Genomic DNA, 19,704 nt, shown 5'->3' on the forward strand with positions numbered 1-19,704 from the left:
GGTATCAATGATGTATTTGAATCCATGGCTACTGCCAGGTTTTTAACTTCTCTTGTTTTGGAGGGTCTTCAAGTTCCTTAGGTATATAATTGGTACTTTTGCCATTGTCCTCGGATCATAATCTCTCTTTGTAGTACTAAGCTCCACCTTCCATGTGTGTATATTGCACGGAGGCCTTCAATCAGTTGTGTATTTGTAGAGGTCTTCAGGGCTATCCATTTTTTAAATGATTTGGATTTCATCCGCAGAGCTGTAAAAAGTGAGGTTGTGTGATTTAATCAGATTTTGCAAGGGGGAAAGATAAACGTTGATAAATAGAGGAATAGTTGGTTTAGTTTTTGTTGTTAGTAAAGCTTGCAGATTTCAGTGCAAAAGAAACTAGAGTATATCTTTATACAAATATCTTAAGGAACCTTTTTTGCTTATCTTAAAGCTTGTCAGAGCTGATTTTTCTACAAGTCTACAGAAACCCAACAGATAAAAACATGTTCCTGCATACAATAGCTCTACCCTGCGCAATCTAAAGAAACTCGTAATTTGGACATATTATACTTTTGAGAAGAAACAATACCAAAAAAGAAAGCTACATGAAGGCTGCCAGAGAAGCTGAAAACGACTTTCCCATAAAACATGGAAATAGAGCCAAGAAGAGGATAATTCCGTACAAGAGAATCATTACTGCAGGACTCACAGGGAACATCGAACAACCAACTAGTCTGTAATGACTTTCAGCAAATATATCCTTGAAATGAAGTGACTTATTTAGAAAAATGGTGTATCTTAAAGACACTTGATGGCTAACTATATTTTCCCATTCTTTTCTTTCCAAAATCTACAGAAACAAATTGGTACGAGTGTATAAGTGATGCCTAACTTCTGGAGAAATCATGCAAACTGCAATGAGAGGGACACCCATCAAAGGATACCACAATTGCAGCCGATGTTTGCACCAAGCTGTCACAAAGTGTTCAATCAATCAAAAAATGTATTAGGCGCGCTACTCACCCAGTAGGGTCTCAAGGCGCGGAGGGGGAGGGGATGCCGATTAATGCTCAAAAAGCCATGTCTTGAGGTGTTTTCTAAATGTCAGGGGGTCCTGGGTCTTGCGTAGGTTGGTGGGGAGGGAGTTCCAGGTCTTGGAGGCGAGGTAGGAGAAGGATCTGCCTCCGGAGGTGGTGCGTTGTATGCGGGGAACTGTGGCGAGGGTGAGGTCAGCAGAACGGAGGAGACGAGTGGGTGCGTGGAAGTTCACTTGTTCGTTGAGGTTGGCTGGTCCAGTGTTGTGGAGGGATTTGTGGGCGTGGATGAGGACTTTGAAAATTATCCTTTTGCTGATGAGCAGCCAGTGATGGGATTTGAGGTGGGCGGAGATGTGTATGTGGCGTGGGAGGTTCAGGATGAGACGTGCAGCTGCCTTCTGGATTCGCTGGAGTTTCTGCTGAAGCTTGGCTGCGCTACCAGCGTAGAGGGCGTTTCCGTAGTCTAATCTGCTGCTGATGCGTGCATGGGTGATGGTTTTTCTGGTTTCTATGGGAATCCATTTGAAGGTCTTCCGTAGCATTCCGTGGTAAGTGTTAACTCACTTATAGTGAAATTAAGATAACTCCTAAGGGATTGAAAATTTTTAATACTAAATGCATTCTCTGCCACTCTTTTAGTAAGAAGTGGTATGTAGGGGAAAACTGGAACAAGAAGTGAGTAAATGTATCATACAGCATAAATTTCAGTGGCTGCTGCTACTCAACGGGGTGGTGGGACAGGCACGCGGGGGTGGAACGAACGTTTTTTTTAAAATGCTTACGTTCGTCTCCCCTCAGTCCTAGTCCTCGTCCTCTTCCTCTTCTCGGCTGCACACAGGCTCCCAGCCACTCATGATGCTGCTGTCACCAGCATGACAGAAGCGTCAAGATTGGTCTGAGCGGCCTGCACCACTGCCCAGACTGGGAGTGGCAGCCTCTGCATTTTCCCCACTCAGTTGTGCAATACAGCCGGGTAGAGAACATGCAAAGAGTGCATGTCTGTTTGACAGGCCCAACACGCTGGCAAAACAGATGTGCACTTTGTGCTGCAAAACCTCTCCTAAAGTTCTCCTCCATCCCAGTCCCTCCCCGCTCCTTACTCCCAGGAAAATAAAATTACAATAACATTGCGCTATTATCATTTTATTTTTCCTTTCCCCACAATCCAGTGGGGGCACTGCTCCTCCACCTTAGTGGAGGAGCTTCCCCTTGATAAATTTCAAATAATGCCAAAAGATGAATGCACAACTGATAAATATTCATTAGTAATAACCATACTGAAGAATAGGCTTGAATGTTAAATCAAACCCGACATCTGATGTGACAACACAAAGTAAATACAACTTCAAAAAGAAGAATCATTGACGCTCATAATGAAACATATAGGGGAGGCTTAAATGAATCACCTGAAAAAGGTAACCAATTCATGTAAACTTTTATGCAACCAGGCCCAGTGTCCGTCAAAATGCCTTCACAGATGTAGAAAAACAAATGTGAGGCACTCGTTAACAAATGCATACCAAACATTCAAATAGGAGATAAGTTTGAGAACTGCATACCACACATATTCATAGAGTTGATCTATAGTCTTAAAAGTCCCAAAATTGCATGAACGACTTCTGAAATAGTTAATCAGTCATTTTGATTTATTCACAGAGTACTTTGGAATCCAAATATTGATGAAACTTCTCCAGAAAAATGTCAAATTCATATGATGAACCTCACAAAATTCCGGTCCATTGCTGATCCAGTTCCAGTAAACACAGCCCACCGTTGATAAGGATCTTGAACAAACAGCCAACCAGCAGTGTTTTGTCTAAGGGGAATAACCCCAATGACTTCCTCCAGGCTGAAAGTTCATCAAAACACAAAATTGAAACAAATACCATGAAATCTGTATCAAAACCATGCCACCACAATGTGAATAAGGAACCAAAAGGAAAGAAACTGGATGCTCAAAATGAAGAACCTCAATAAAGAGATATATTCAGGGAAAACAAACCAAAGGTGATTGCTGTGCAAATTAGTAGTAAACTGTGATGAGTCATTCACACCCAAGAAAAGTACACCCAGTAGCGCTCTACTATTTACATATGTAGTAAAAAATACCCATGTTTTAGTGTGATTTCATAAACCAAAGTCAGCCAATACCCGATAGAATATTAGAATATCAAGTTTATGGTCCAAATAAAGAACGATGTTGCCTCTATAGGCGCGCTCTTTGTACCCGTAACTACCGATGTCAAGCGTCAATAACAACTGTCGTGCACAAACACAAGAAAAAAAGCCAAATATATCAATGACCTGGCAGTAAAAATCGGTGAGTTAAAGGACAGGAAATATATGATGAATATGTCCTATCGCAAGCTCACCTGCGTGTAAAGTGTCTTCAGAAGCATCAATTTCGCTTACATTCCGATCTGGGCCCTTTGCGCGTCCTCACGCATGCAGGATTAAGTCAGAAGCAGAAATGCAAAACTCACACAAAACTGAACAGCACCGCAACCATTCCTTGTTTGGGACCCGCACAGGAATGAATCTGCTTTTAACTTTGAAGAAATGCTCCCACAGACATTATGCAGTAACTGAAGACACCCCCTCACCAATGAATACTTCTACTGCACACAATGCTGAGAACAAGCAACACTATTCCACTTGAGGAAATTTAATGTAAAGAATTCGATAAATTCATATTTACCAAATGCATTTCTTTCAGACATTGGCACCTTCATTGAGGGGATAAGCATGGTGTTACTTTAGTTTTGTTAACATTGAGATAGAACTTCTAATACACAAGAACTAGAAATACCATTCCTAAATTGTGATCTTTTCTCACCGCAGACATTCATATTTCACGAGAATTAGGGTAGGAGTCACAGACAAGTGAAATTATTCCCTACCTTGTGTTCAGTACCAGTAAACAAGCATGGCGTTGACGTGCTTTTAAGAGATGTTCTTACACCCCTAATGAAGACTCACCCCAATTATTCAGTTCTACAAGAGTATTGTGGTAGTTCGCCCAAAGAACCCTGGTAAGCAAAAGACCCGTTGAAATAAACTAAGGTGGGAAAAGAAAACTAATATTTGAACGAAAAAGATATAAATAGATGATCTTAATTTTGTACTGGTTTAGGACATTAAAATACTGGTCATGACTGTAAAAAAAAAAACGCCCAGGTGGTAACCCTATTAACCAATTTTTAAACACTTAGTTTGCATGTTAAAACAATTGATTCACGTTATAGTATGCAGAACTTATATCCCCACTGCTAACATGCCACATATGGATGTTCTTTGGGTTTGGAAATTAAAAAAAAACGAATGGGAGCAGTCATTCAGGAGATATCATTTAGGACAGGCAATAGAGGTACTAGGCATCCAAAAAACCTGGGCTTTATAATTGAAAGAAGCAGCTTTTACTCATATAACTAACTCTTCCACCAGACACTTGTCCTGCCTAAATGACAAAACTTTCTCCACAAAGCGAAGGCATGCTTGGGTGGCAATTAACTCATGCAAAGGCCTTGGACCACAGGAGTATACGTCAGCTCACTTCTCCCCATCCCTAAAATATCAGTTCATGCTATATCGCTTTGGGCATATAGACGTTAAAGACTTGCTCCCAAGTTGGAAGAATCAGATGCCAAACCCTTGTTGTCGTCTATGCTGAGACAAACAGGAGACAATATTACGCATTCTTGGTCTGGCGGTTAAGAAAAAACTTTTTCAAACTAATACTGTGGAAACATCAGATCCGCGCTTGCAGGAAAGCGAAAGCCGAGACAACATGGCTGAGCTGCGTCTCTATTCCTCTAACTTGTCACATAGCAAAATGTATAAAATCAGCATTAAAGGCACTCAGTGTCATTGGGTCAGAGCTGGGAGGAGGCCCGCATGCACTGTTCAAGCAGAGAAGGAACAAGGCTGGATTGCACAGTTACATTTTCTTGCAGAAGTCAGGGGCACTTTATAATTGAAAATAAGGTGGCAGAGAGAGCAAAAGCTTCGTTGCTGGGATAGAGCGTGGGCAGGCACTTTAAATCAAAAAGGGTCAGCATTTACTACAAATAGCTCAAATTGACGGAACATGCCTTTATTAAAAAATTAAGGAAATTAGACGATCCGTTGAACTCAACGGGACCTTCTCAGTTATAAAAGTAATAGGTCTATTTTGTCATTTTATGTATAAACATCTTCTTTTTATCTTAGACGTATGTCTTAATCACAACAGCAAGTTATGTTGTTTTTAAACTGTTGCAACTGTTTTTATTAGTCGTGCAGATAAATAAATACACCTTAAATGGAGTAATGCAAGAAAGCAATGAATCTCCTTAAGAACTCAGAGGATCGAAAGTGAACTATTCATATATTTAATGTTGAATTTGCAAATATCGTTAAAGGAGTAAAAAATACAAAAACACACAAGGAGCGAAGATTACTACGAAATTGAGTGTTACCTACAAGGTTAAACTTATGTGAAATAGTGTAAGAATTTTCAGAAAAAATACATTATTGCTTTGCCGAAATCGACAATGGGGTATTAACTTTACTGCATTTCGGTATATTTGGACCAACAATAAATTTCCATGTGTAAGGCAACCTTAAAAACTCTGAATTTTCATAATCGAGAAATAGAACTGTGCAACGACTTTCCGATTGTATTGTCTTGAAAGGGTTCCGATGTGATTTCATTTGCTTTCAATATACCCTTAACTGTTCCAGTAGCCCTCGCACCCTGAGTGCAAACACACAATGATGTGTTTGGAGTAATTGGTGGAGGTGAATTCAGACGCTTTGCAATGTCAATGTACACATCAGGTGGAGAAAGAATTACCAAGTTATTGTTTTTTTCTGTATAAAAGTGTTTATTACTTAGAGATGTATGCCTTATTTCCCCCACAACCACAGTGAAAAACACGAGTGCCTAAAAAATATACATCTAAGCTCTTCAGTGATTGACTGCAAAGGGGGTGGTTCTTGGTGTAATGAAAGGACTTCAATATGGCTGCTTCATACAAAACATATGTACAGTGCTTTGTGGTACGACTTACTTAGCCAGTTGCTTCCATTGGAGCAGTTGTACAGGACAGTGACATCACTAAAGTCCACCGTTCCCAATGAAACCCCTGTACCGTCAGTTTAGCATGACACGCTCAGTAAGGTCACACACATTCCACAAAATTCAACAAATGCAAAGCCACATACACTCACAGCACAACCGTGAATCCCCACATCCTCTCCTCGCAGGTGAAAACATTCTTGGCAGCTGTATTCAGCGGGTTAGGGCAAGGTGCAATAAAACGTAGTAAATAAGATAAACTATATTACACAGTCTATTGATCACCTTGACTTAGGCCATATAAACTGAACGATGCACATAGATTGCTCTGAACTGTCTGACCTCTTTCTGTGTGCAGGACTCTGCTCTGATTCACGAGGGTGAGCCTGGTGTACTGCTAATATAGTTACCAGAATGTGTTCCTGAAACGGGAGAAATACCTCACACCAGCGCCTCTGAAGTCACATTAAAAGTGCATGCGTGTGATGGAAGCATGGCAGTGGGGACTCAGTACATACTTGCTGTTCCCACCCACTTGCGCCTGGGGGACACACTTTATTAACAACAACAAAATTAATTGGAATATCGAGTCTATTAGTACAAATGAAATGCGGCCTGAGTTTGTCTTTACATTAAGTAGATACAGTGCAGACCATTTTGGGAACCAATGACACCGTAATGTTGGTTTACTTTCCTACTATATGGGAATTCTTTTTTTGTTTTTTCCTTTGTAAAGGTTTGGCAGTTAATAAACCTGCTTGTTGTGGTGTTTTTTTTTTTTTTTAATTCAGCCTAATTCGGAGACTGCAAAATTTGTTTCCAACGCTGTGTCGCCCCTGGATGAAACATTTGACCATGAGGTGCTTCTGCTCCTGCAGGGACCAGGGCCTGAAAAAGCAGCTGAAGAGTTCAAAATGATTATACAGAAACTGGTACTGCTTCTTCTTGTCTGATTAATTGTCAGAATGTTTCTGTACTTGTGTTGTGACTTCTCCACGAATCTGGAAAACAGCTCCAATGCTTAGATTTGATAGCTTCCACTGAAATGTTGTTGGTGTAAATGTAATACATACTGTGCAAGGATGTGAGTAGATACTACTCACCATTGTAGTAACTTTGTTATCGAGAACAAATCAAACCCGCTGTCGTTTGTGGCAGTAAAGGTCTCTGCCACACAGGTGAACAAACTGCCTTGAAGATCTTGTCACCTCCAGAAATTTTAACTTACCTTCCCCCTGCTCACCCTTGTGTATTTACTTCTGCCTTCCCGGTGCTACATATGCCACATCCTCTGATACCAACAGATGTTCACATCTTGTGCTGAAGCCTCAATTATTTCCTCTTGTGAACACATCAAATATATAACACCTATCCATCCCCTTAACCATAATGATACCTACAAACGGACGCCTATACTTTTATCTCCAGTTCAGTGCTTTCTGGGCTACTTAAACTATCTGTATGTTCCCACCATGAGCACACATCTGCTTGCATTTGCTATTGAGCTGCTTTTAAGAGACTGGAGAACTAACCATCTGATTGAGACTTCTATCCCTGAAGACCGGGTTCAAGCCGTGCGAGGACTGTCATCGGATGATGTCGGTGACTTATCCTCATTGTGTTTGCCTGTGGTGCCTCGAGCGCAATCACGACCAGAAGTCATGCTCCGAGTGTCGGGCACTGCATCTGAAGGCTTTCAGGGAGCGGTCCCTAAAGCTGATGGCGGCCCGGCACTCGACTCCGCGTAGGTCCTGGTCTCGCTCGAGAGGAACGTCTCGAGATCGGTCGCGGAGCCATCACCACTCGTCTTCTTCAAAGTCCTCGGGTCACGGTAAGAAGAAGAAGAATTAGAAGAAGTCCCATCGCTCTCCGACTTCACCCCGCCGCTCGGCCAACGCGGGACGAGCGTCCACGCACGAGGCCTACGTCCTCAAAGCCTACGTCTAGGTCGACTTCGCGCTTCCCCGAGTTAGCTGGAGCGACCCCCACCCAACTTAGTTTTACAAGGCTATACACCTCATCTTTGGGCCTGCCGACCCCGATACGGCACCTTCGGGCCCAAGGGGCTTGGCTGAGGGGCCTTTGGCCCCGGCTACCGAGGTCGCCTCCGGATCCGTGCACGGATCCGGCCCGATGCCGGTCGCACAATTGAGACCTTTCCTGGCGCCAGGTCGATTACCGATGCTCCCAACGTCAGTAGTGCCCACTATAGACGTCGACCCAATTCTCATACCCGATGACTGAGTCGGAGCGGCATCGGCTGATGCCATTGGCTTCGGTGGGCCCTATTCGCCTGAGGTCAGATTCTGACCCATTTTCCTATGGATACGAATACTGGGAGGAATTGGAGGGGTTCCTGGACCCTTAGGAATACCAGGAAGACCCTACTATGGACTGGGCACAGGACTTGGGCGAAGCCAGTGGTCTGGATACTTCTCCTGACGCTGGCATGCTGTCTCCCCCTACCGTGGCTACGGCAGAGGGAGCTACCTATAGTATGGCGGTTAGTAGGGCGGCTGAGGTCCTTGGCCTTGAGCTACCTACTGTTGAAGTCAGGTCTAATCTCCTGACCGAGGTGCTTCAGCCTGGGGCTTCTACGTCAGAACCCCTTCTCCCATTTAATGAGGCCCTCACTGTTGTTCTTTTGGGTACATGGTCCAAACCCAACACAGGGGCTCCTGTGAACAGGACTATCGCTCGCCGCCATCGGCCTGAGCCGAACGACCCAAAGTTCCTGACCAACATCCTACTCCTGAGAGTCTTGTAATCCAGGCTTCCTCTTCTTCTGGCGCGTTCCCTTCCGCACCCCCGGATCAGGAATCCAAAAGGCTGGAACAATTTGGTAAGGAGTTGTTTTCTTCCTCCAGCCTCGCACTGCGGTCCGTGAACACCGCATGTCTTTTGGGCCGTTACTCCCACTCAGTGTGGGATACAGTTGCGCAAGTACTGCCACAGATACCGGAGGAGGCCTGTGCTATAGTCTCCCAAGCAGTGAAAGATGGGAGAGACGCAGCTAAGTTCATGATCCGTTTTGGGCTGGATACAACCAACTCTTTGGGCAGATCGGTTGCGACAACAGTGGCCTTACTGCACCATGCCTGGTTATGTACTTCTGGCTTTTCGGGGGATGTCCAACAGTCACTCATGGACATGCCCTTTGATGGCACCTGTAGGAAGTTGGCTCTGTATATACTATTTCAAAGTAAGAAATAGTGTGCACAGAGTCCAAGGGTTCCCCTTAGAGGTAAGTTAGTGGCAAAAAGAGATAATTCTAATGCTCTATTTTGTGGTAGTGTGGTAGAGCAGTAGGCTTATCAGAGGGTAGTGTTAAGCATTTGTTGTACACACACAGGCAATAAATGAGGAACACACACTCAAAGACTTACTCCAGGCCAATAGGTTTTTATATTGAAAATATATTTTCTTAGTTTATTTTAAGAACCACAGGTTCAAGATTTACAAGTAATACTTCAAATTAAAGGTATTTCATTCAGGTATTCTAGGAACTTTGAATAATCACAATAGCATGTACAGTTTTGAAAAAAATGGCAATAAGCTATTTTAAAAGTGGACACAGAGCAAAAATCAACAGTTCCTGGGGGAGGTAAGTAATTGTTAAGTTCACAGGTAAGTAAAACACTTACAGGGTTCAAAGTTGGGTCCAAGGTAGCCCACCGTTGGGGGTTCAAGGCAATCCCAAAGTTACCACACCAGCAGCTCAGGGCCAGTCAGGTGCAGAGGTCAAAGAGGTGCCCAAAACACATAGGCTTCAATAGAAACAGGGGTGCCCCGGTTCCAGTCTGCCAGCAGGTAAGTACCCGCGTCCTCGGAGGGCAGACCAGCGGGGTTTTGTAGGGCTGGGGGGGGACATAAGCAGGCACAGAAAGTACACCCTCAGCGGCACAGGGGCGGCCAGGTGCAGAGTGCAAACAGGCGTCGGGTTTTGTATTGAAAGCAATGGGAAGACCCGGGGGTCTCTTCAGCGATGCAGGCAGGCACAGGGGGGGCTCCTCGGGGTAGCCACCACCTGGGCTAGGCAGAGGGTCGCTTGGGGATCACTCCTGCACCGTAGTTCGGTTCCTTCAGGTCCTGGGGGCTGCGGGTGCAGTGTTGGTTCCAGGCATCGGGTCCCTTGTTACAGGCAGTTGCGGTCAGGGGGAGCCTCTGGATTTCCTCTGCAGGCGTCGCTGTGGGCGCTCGGGGGGGTTGACTCTGGCTACTCACGGGCTCGCAGTCGCCGGGGAGTCATCCCTGAGGTGTTTGGTTTCTGCAGGTCGAGCCGGGGGCGTCGGGTGCAGAGTGGAAAGTCTCACGCTTCCGGCAGGAAACGTGAAGTCTTTAAAGTTGCTTCTTTGTTGCAGTTTGTTGAACAGGGCCACTGTTCTCGGTGAGCTTCTTGGTCTTTTAGATGCAGGGCAGTCCTCTGAGACTTCAGAGGTCGCTGGTCCCTGTTGGATGCGTCGCTGTTGCAGTTTTCATCGAAGTAGGGAGACGGGCCGGTGGGGCTGGGGCCAAATCAGTTGTCGTCTCCATCTTCACTGCAGGGCTTCAGGTCAGCAGTCCTTCTTCTTCTTTAAGTTGCAGGAATCTATCTTCCTCGGTTCTGGGGGCCCCTAAATACTGGATTTAGGGGTGTGTTTAGGTCTGGGAGGGCAGTAGCCAATGGCTACTGTCCTTGAGGGTGGCTACACCCTCTTTGTGCCTCCTCCCTGTGGGGAGGGGGCACATCACTAATCCTATTGGGGGAATTCTCCTTCTACATGATGGAGGATTTCTAAAAGTAAGAGTCACCTCAGCTCAGGACACCTTAGGGGCTGTCCTGACTGGTGGGTGACTCCTCCTTGTTTTTCTAATTATCTCCTCCAGCCTGGCCGCCAAAAGTGGGGGAAGTGGCCGGAGGGGCGGGCATCTCCACTAGCTGGGATGCCCTGTGGCACTGTAACAAAGAGGGTGAGCCTTTGAGGCTCACTGCCAGGTGTTACAGTTTCTGCACGGGGAGGTGAGAAGCACCTCCACGCAGTACAGGCTATGTTCCTGGCCACAGAGTGACAAAGGCACTCTCCCCATGTGGCTAGCAACATGTCTGGTGTGTGGCATGCTGGCAAAAACTAGTCAGCCCACACTGGAAGTCGGGTATGTTTTCAGGGGGCATCTCTAAGATGCCCTCTGGGTGTATTTTACAATAAAGTGCACACTGGCATCAGTGTGCATTTATTGTGCTGAGAAGTTTGATACCAAACTTCCCTGTTTTCAGTGTAGCCATTATGGTGCTGTGGAGTTCGTGTTTGACAGACTCCTAGACCATATACTCTTATGGCTACCCTGCACTTACAATGTCTAAGATTTTGCTAGGACACTGTAGGGGCATAGTGCTCATGCACATATGCCCTCACCTGTGGTATAGTGTACCCTGCCTTAGGGCTGTAAGGCCTGCTAGAGGGGTGACTTACCTATGCCACAGGCAGTGTGGGGTTGGCATGGCACTCTGAGGGGGGTGCCATGTCGACTTGGTTATTTTCTCCCCACCAGCACACACAAGCTGTGAAGCAGTGTGCTGAGTGAGGGGTCCCTAGGGTGGCATAAGACATGCTGCAGCCCTTAGAGACCTTCCCTGGCATCAGGGACCTTGGTACCAGGGGTACCAGTTACAAGGGATTTACCTGAGTGCCAGGGTTGTGCCAATTGTGGAAACAAGTTTAGGGAAAGAACACTGGTGCTGGGGCCTGGTTAGCAGGGTCCCAGCACACTTTCAAATCATAACTTGGCATCAGCAAAAGCAAAAAGTCAGGGGGTAACCATGCCAAGGAGGCATTTCCTTACAGCACCCCTCTCTTCGAAGACAAAGCGGACTCGGCCTTGGAGAGGTTCAAGGATTTTCAGGCTACGGCTCAGTCCCTTGGCCTTTCCTCCATCACCCCCCCCCACCCCCCAACAGTCCGCTTTTCGTCCCTTTCATGGCCACAGAAGGGGCGCCCTGTCGCGTCCTCGACCCAGCTAACGGGCCATGCACGCTGGACAGCCTATGCGTGGCCGTGGAATCCCACGTGGCCGTGGGACAGGGAACCAAAGGTCTGTCCAGTCCACCTCTGCCCCTGCTGCAGCCACCAAACGTTCTTAGTCGGTCCCCTCACTCCCGCCCAGTTGGTGGCAGAATCCGCCATCACCTGCCCCACTGGGAACATATAACCACGGGCGGGTGGGTTTTGCAAATAATTCAGAAGGGCTACTCCCTCTCTTTCGAATATGTACCACCACACATGCCACCATCCTTCCATCACTTTCCGGAGTATCATTTGGTGCTTCTCCACCAGGAAGTCACAGCCCTCTTGGCCAAGGGAGCTACATAAAAGGTCCCTGTGCCAGAAGTAGGTCGTGGTTGTTATTCCCGCTACTTTCTGATACCAAAGAAGGACAAAGGCTTGCATCCTATCCTAGATCTTCGGGGACCTGAACTACGTCAAGAAGGAGAAGTTCAAAATGCTCACCCTGGCTCAGGTTCTGTCTGCCTTGGACCCAGGAGACTGGACGGTAGCGTTGGACTTGCAGGATGCTTATTTCTACATCCCCATCCTGCCTGCCCACAGACGTTACCTACAATTCATGGTAGGTCATGAGCACTTTCAGTTTACTGTGCTCCCTTTCGGCCTTACCAATGCCCCTCGGGTGTTCACGAAAGTGATGGCGGTGGTCGTAGCTCATCTACGCAGGTTAGGGGTCTCAGTCTTCCCCTACCTAGACGACTGGCTGTTGAAGGCGCCTTCGCCCCTGACAGTGGTCTCCCACCTTCAGACTACGGTGGACCTCCTGCACCAGCTGGGGTTCACTATCAACGTGCTTAAGTCACACCTGACTCCCTCTCAGACGCTCCCTTTCATCGGAGCTGTTCTGGACACAGTGCTGTTTCGGGCTTATCCTCCCAAAAAGCAAGTCCAAGACATTCAGGCTATGATTTTGATCCTTCAGCCTTGGTCTTGGGTTCTGTGAGACACTCTGAGGCTGCTGGGCCTCTTGGCCTTCTGCATCCTGCTAGTAACACATGCCAGTTGGCATATGCGGGCTCTGCAGTGGGACTTGAAGTTCCAGTGGGCGCAGCATCAGGGGAATCTCTCCGACATGGTCCAGATCTCGGAGGGGACTGCGAAAGACCTGCAGTGGTGGCTTTCGAATCCCAATTGGGTCAATGGCAGATCCCTCTCCCTTCCCCACCCAGATCTCTCTATAGTGACAGATGCGTCGCTTCTGGGTTGGGGCAGCCACATGGGAGAGGCGGAGATCAATATGCTGGAGCTCCAAGCGATCAGACTTGCGTTGAAAGCATTCCTTCCCTCTCTCAAAGGGAAAGTGGTGGAAGGTGTTCACGGAGAACACTACTGCCATGTGGTACTCGAACAAACAAGGCGGGGTAGGGTCCTGGACCCTTTGACAGGAGGCACTATGCCTCTGGACATGGCTGGAACATTAGGGCATTACCCTGATGGTTCAACATCTGGCGTGGCTCTCTCAGCAGACGAACTCAGCCGCCGACGCACTGTCGATCACGAATGGCGTCTCCATCCAGAGGTGGCGGAAGGTCTCTTTCTCAAGTGGGGAGAGCCTTGGTTAGATCTGTTCGCCCCGCAGAGAATGCGCAATGTCAGCTATTTCGCGCGTTGGAGTTTCCAAGGCGGCACTTGCTCGGAGACGCTTTTCATCTTGAGTAGAACTCCGGCCTCCTTTACACCTTCCCGCCTATCCCTCTTCTGCCCAGAGTTCTCAAGAAAATAAAGTACGACCGGGCCCAAGTCATCTTGGTGGCTCCGGACTGGGCTCGAAGAGTGTGGTATCCAGAGCTATTGAGCATGTTCATCGATCCTCCACTCAGACTGCCTCTTCGGGCGGATCTTCTGTCGCAGCAGCAGGGGACGGTCCTCCACCCGAACCTGTCTAACCTCCGCCTTTATGCATGGAGATCGAGCGGCAACAGTTGACAGCATTTGCCCTTCCATCCGAAGTCTGCACTGTTATCTTGGCAGCCAGGCGTCCATCAACCAAAACTGTATACGCCTATTGTTGGAATAAATTTGTGGCATGGTGCATTCACAAATCTGTTGACCCCCTTTCTGCCCCTCTTTTAGAGGTTCTTCTGTTCATTCTTTCCTTAGCCCAGCAGGGCTCTGCACTGGGCACCCTTAAAGGGTATCTGTCTGCCATTTCCGCCTTTCTTAGGCTTCCTGATCAGCCCTCACTCTTTAAATCTCCTCTTGTGAGTAGGTTCTTGAAGGGGCTCACCCACTTATTTCCTCCCACTCCCTTCATCATGCCTCAGTGAGATCTTAACATTGTACTTACTTACTTGATGTGTACCCCCTTTGAGCCAATGTATAATTGTCCCTTGCGGCTCCTCACCTTCAAAACTGTCTTTCTCATGCCTATCACCTCTGCTCGCAGGGTGAGTGAGCTTCAAGCCCTTTCTTCAAAGCCTCCATACTTGTCTATGCACCCTGACAAAGTGGTGTTATGCACTAGAGCCTCCTTCCTTCCTAAGGTGGTTACACTATTTCATGTAGGCCAGTCCATCACTTTGCCTACCTTCTACGCACCCCCACATCCTTCCCAGGAGGAGGAGAGACTCCACCGTCTGGAACCAAAAAGAGTGTTGTTCTATCTCAATCATACTAAAGACTTCCAGGTGGACGATCAACTCTTCGTTGGCTATGTGGGTGCGAAGAAAGGGAAGGCGGTGCAGAAGCGTACCATCTCTCGATGGGTGTGTCTTTGCATCAAAATGTGCTACGCTTTGGCAAAAAAGCAACCTCCTGACGGCTTGCAGGCTCATTCTACCAGAGCCACTGCTGCATCCACTGCGTTAGCATGCGTACTTCCTGTCCTGGATATCTGTCAGGCAGCTACGTGGGCATCCCTGCACACATTTGCTAAGCATTACTGCCTGGATAGTCCGGTCCATCGGGACGGCTACTTTGGTCATTCGGTCCTGCAGGACTTTCTAGTATGATCTTAGTTCGTAGCCCACCACCGAGGATGGCATTGCTTGGGTATCTATTCTAATGTAGAAGTTTCTATTAGATGTAAAAGTTACTTACCTTTGGTAACGAAATATCTGGTAGAGACATATTCTAGTTGCAGATTCCTTACCGCCCACCCATCCTCCCCGCTTGCGAACTAATTTCTAGGGACAGGGGTTCCCCCCTTTCAGATCCTTAGCTCTGGCGCACCAATCTCAGTGTTCTTAGCGGCTCTGCGCTCTGGCGTGGAAAGTAGTTAAAAGAAACTGACGTCACTGCGCGAGGGCAGCATCTTTGTACTACTCCCGACGTCATCACGGCGACTATGAAGCCTGCAGAGTCGACCGCCGCCACCTACCGACGCGCAAGGTATTGCTCGAAGAAAAATGTCCGGATCCAGTCTGACGCCTGGGGGAAATTCTAAGGTATGGAATATGCAACTAGAATATGTCTCTACCAGATATTTCATTACCAAAGGTAAGTAACTTGTACTTTAGCATGATGAGGGTTGTGTGTCTCCTCCGATATTTTTGTCTCTACTTTCTGGTTTACAATTGCTTGGCTGCAGTTGATCATTGATGATGTAGAGTACAAAATGAAACCGCTTGGAACCGCTGGTAGTCACTTTGTGGTAGCATGTCTTAATGACCTGAGAGAGAAAATTGAACTGTCTTTGCATTGTTCTGAGCTGCCTCTGAAGAACAGTACGGCTGCTGTTGTTTTTTTTAAATCTTTACTTTACAACCACACTGAATTAGTTTTCTGACATGTCCCTTTTACAGCGAGAAGACGCTTGTAACATTGCAGACCTCCTGATGGCTTCCTTGCGAAGGGCAATGAAACCAGAGATTAACCCCTTGGAAATGTATGAGAAAACATTTGAAGTAAGTGATGTCTATAAATGTTGATTCATCTCGTCTTTCAGCAGTCAGTAGACCCCTGTGCTTGAAGTGAAGCTCGTCATTGGCCATCTGTCTACAGGCAAGTGAAGATCAGTAGAAATCTAGTTGTGGGTCAATGGATTTTGTCTTGAATTAAAAACGCAATTAAATTATAAAGCATTTTTCTGTAATTATATTTTTATAGTTGTTTCCCTCTGTTAAGGAGTGGTTATTTGTGTCTATATTTTGTGTATGTTGATGACGGATTCATGTCTGTACGCCTCAAGAAATTAACTCACATACAGCATGTTCCTTCAGATAAGACATGCTTACCATTTTTACCTGCAGCCAGTACGTTCAGTATTGTTGACAAAACATGCAAATACATACCTAGTGTAAGACGAGGCTCTTTTATCTAGGAGAGCATTTCATTTCCTAAAGTACACTCTGCGTCATTTTTTTTTTTTATCGTGAATATACAAAGGAAAATATTGCGACTTGCTAACTTAATGAAGAATGTCGGGGGATTGAGACAGCAGTCCTAGGTGACCACAAGGGTTTGGGATGGTGGCTGAGAAGTAGTCCGGATTTTAGTTATTTGAACTTGAACAGCTCAAACCATCGAGTTACTGTACCTGAAACAAAATGTTTTTCGTAATTTTCATAGAGACACCATTCAACTAAACCCATGGTTAAACCCTTCTCTGCTAAACCTCCCCCACACAGTGCTCAGCCTTTTTTGTGGCTTTTTGGGGCAGTTGGTGCTTAGGCCCCCATAACTTATTGTCCACATAAGCTATCAAACACCAAATTTGCATCCTTTTTTCCCAACATCCTGGGGATTCTAAAAGTACCCAGGGTTTGTGGAATCGCCTGGAGGGGACTGAGAACTTAGCTAAAATTTGCCTTTTGTAGGAAAATGCCACAAAAGTGCAGCAGAAGAAATAATTTGTTTATTTCTCTGCAAACGCCATTAGTGAAGGGTTTGTGGTGCTAAAATCACCATCTCCTCAGCTTTCAGGAACAGGCAGACTTGAATCAGAAAAACAAATTTTTCAACCCAGTTTTGGAATTTTACTGGGACATAGCTAATTTTTCAATTTTTTTTGTGCTTTCAACCTTACTCCAGTTAGTGGTTAAAATGGTTGTGAAACCAATGGTGGAGTCCTGAAAAGCTATACATTTCTGAAAAGTAGCCAAAATACTGAATTCAGCAAGGGGCCTTTTGTGTGTATCCTTCAAGGACTTCCTGTAGAAAGTAACAGTTGAAATAAAGAAACATTGAAATTGATTTGAAAAAAACAGCAATTTGTGTCCAGGTTTTCATCAGTTTTTTTGTTTTCTTTTAATCTATGGCAGATTTTCAAAAGCAATAAACTGTTCCATCCACCTTACTCTTCTGGTAGCAGAGAAATATTGGGCTTGTAGGTTCACCAAGAACCCTATGTTGCCAGAACCAATAATTGAGCTGCACCTTGCAATCAATTTTCATTGTGTACCAGGCATACAGCTATTCAATTTGTAAAGTAGCAAGAGTGAAAAATGGGTATCAAGGAAAACTATTTATTTCCGAAATGGGCACAAGATATAGAGTTTGGAAGCAGTGGATATTTGCACATCTCTGAATTATTTGGGGGTGCCCATACTAGCATGTGAAATAGAGGATATTTTTCAAAATGACTTTCTTACAGCCTTACATTTGGAAGGCACAAATACAGACAAATGACAATAGGTAATAACACTTGTTCTGCTATTCTGTGTTCCTCCAAGTCTCCTGATAAAAATGGTACCTCACTTCATGGGTATGCCTAGTTCCAGTGACAGGAGATGCCACAAAACGCAACGTAGACACATAACATTGTTCCACTGAAAATGGACTCTTGTTTTTTGCAAAGTGCCTAGCTATGGATTTTGGCCTCTAGCTCAGCTGGCACCTTGGGGAAACATATCAAATCTGTGCATTTTTGAAAATTAGACACCTAGGGGAATCCAAGATGGGATGAGTTGTGGGGCTCTCACCAGGTTCTGTTACCCAGAACCCATTGCAAACCTCAAAAGTTGGGCAAAAAAAACACTTTTTCCTCACATTTCGGTGACCGAAAGTTCTGAAATCTGAGGGGAGCCACAAATTTCCTTCCCAGCGTTCCCCCAAGTCTCCCGATAAAAATGGGGCGGCACCTGCATTTTTGGTCCTGGGCTCAGCAGCCATCTAGGGAAACCTACCAAACCCAGACATTTCTGAAAACTAGACACCCGAGGGAGTCCAGAGATGTGTGACTTGCGTGGCTTCCCCAGTGTTTTCTTACCCAGAATCCTCAGCAAACCTCAAATTTAGCTAAAAAATCGAATTGTCACTGCTCCGTGACAAACTTCCTACCACCCAATGTTCTCCTCAGTCTCCCGGTAAAAATGATACCTCACTTGTGTAGGTGGGCCAAGTGCTTGTGACCGGGAAGATCCAAAAGCATGTGAAATGAGGGACCCAAAGCGGGTCCAAAAGGACAGTTTGAAAAACATTTTAGGCTGACAAGTGCAGCAGAATTTTTATCGGTATAGATGAGACAATGCTGGGTGGTAAGAATATTGTGGATTCCTGCAGATTCTGGAAAGTTCCAGCACAAAAAGTGGGAAAAATGTGTGATTTCCTGCAAAGTTGGAGGTTTGCAGGGCATTGAAGGTAAGAAAATGGTTCAGTGCATGTGAAGCACACCATCCTGGAATCACCCAGATGTTTAGTTTTCAGATGTGTCTAGGTCTTGTGGATTTTTCTACATGGCAGTGTCCCAAAGTCAATAAAGTGCAGCCTCACCATTCCAAGTGAGACGATTTTGAGAGTTAGTCAAGCGCTCATGGCCCAAATGTAAAACCAAAACCCAAAATAATCAAATGTCCTTTTGCTTGCCGTGATATAAGATGTTTTAGTGTGTGGGGGGAGAGCTGAAAGACTGTTACCCCCTTCAGTTGCGGTGGGGGCATAACCAGGCCCATACTGGTTGTTAACCACCACCCCACTTTTTTTTTTAATTCCCTGGCATCTAGGAGACTTTCTGCCCCCCCCCCCCCGGGGTGTGGCTTGGGTGAAATTGCCCCACCTGCCCACTGGTGGGTAGAACAACTTTGGCCCCATTTATTTGGGGTGGGGGTATGGCCATACCTCCACCCTCTTATTTTGGAGAAAAAAAAATCTTCCCTGATCTCTGGTGGGCTTTCTGCCCCACTTGGGGGCAGATGGGCCTTTCAAAATTAGGCCAATCTGCCCCCAAAGGGAGCAGATATGCCCAACAGTGATGTGCCCCCATGGGGACATTGCCCAAGGGTCTGCCCCCCAAACAAAACACACACACCAATCCCTGGTGCCTAATTGGTTTCTGCCCCGGGGGTAGATTGACCTAATGGAAATAGGCTGATTTGCCCCCAAGGGGAGCAAAAATGGGCTAAAATAAATTTGCCCCCCCCACAGGGGAGCGACCCTTGCCTAAAGGGTTGCAACCCTTGCGTGAAATTGGCGCAAAAAAAAAATTCCTGGTGCCTAGCGGTTTCTGCCCCACTTGGGGGCAGATCGGCCTAAAAAAAAAGGCTGATCTGCCCCCAAGGGGGGCAGAAACGGCCTAAAATGAATTTGCCCCCCTGGGGAACGACTGACGCCTAAGGGGTCACTCCCCTTGCGTGAAATTGACACAAAAAATAAAGATCCCTGGTGTCTAGTAAGGGGGGGCAGATTGGCCTAACAAAAATAGGCCGAT

At 46.1% G+C, this 19,704-nt stretch overlaps 1 protein-coding gene across 2 annotated transcripts in view; it reads left to right on the top strand.

The window, feature by feature from the left end:
- The window catches only part of IRAG2 (inositol 1,4,5-triphosphate receptor associated 2), an 871,311-nt gene that overhangs the window by 430,711 nt on the left and 420,896 nt on the right, over positions 1 to 19,704 (top strand). For both annotated transcript variants that reach the window (XM_069228582.1, XM_069228581.1), the window contains exons 15-16: positions 6,870 to 7,010; positions 15,863 to 15,964. In XM_069228582.1, coding sequence (XP_069084683.1) covers positions 6,870 to 7,010; positions 15,863 to 15,964 — 243 coding nt within the window. The remainder of the gene's footprint in view (positions 1 to 6,869; positions 7,011 to 15,862; positions 15,965 to 19,704) is intronic.

Source organism: Pleurodeles waltl, chromosome 4_1, assembly GCF_031143425.1.
Source record: "Pleurodeles waltl isolate 20211129_DDA chromosome 4_1, aPleWal1.hap1.20221129, whole genome shotgun sequence".
Lineage (NCBI taxonomy): Eukaryota > Metazoa > Chordata > Amphibia > Caudata > Salamandridae > Pleurodeles > Pleurodeles waltl.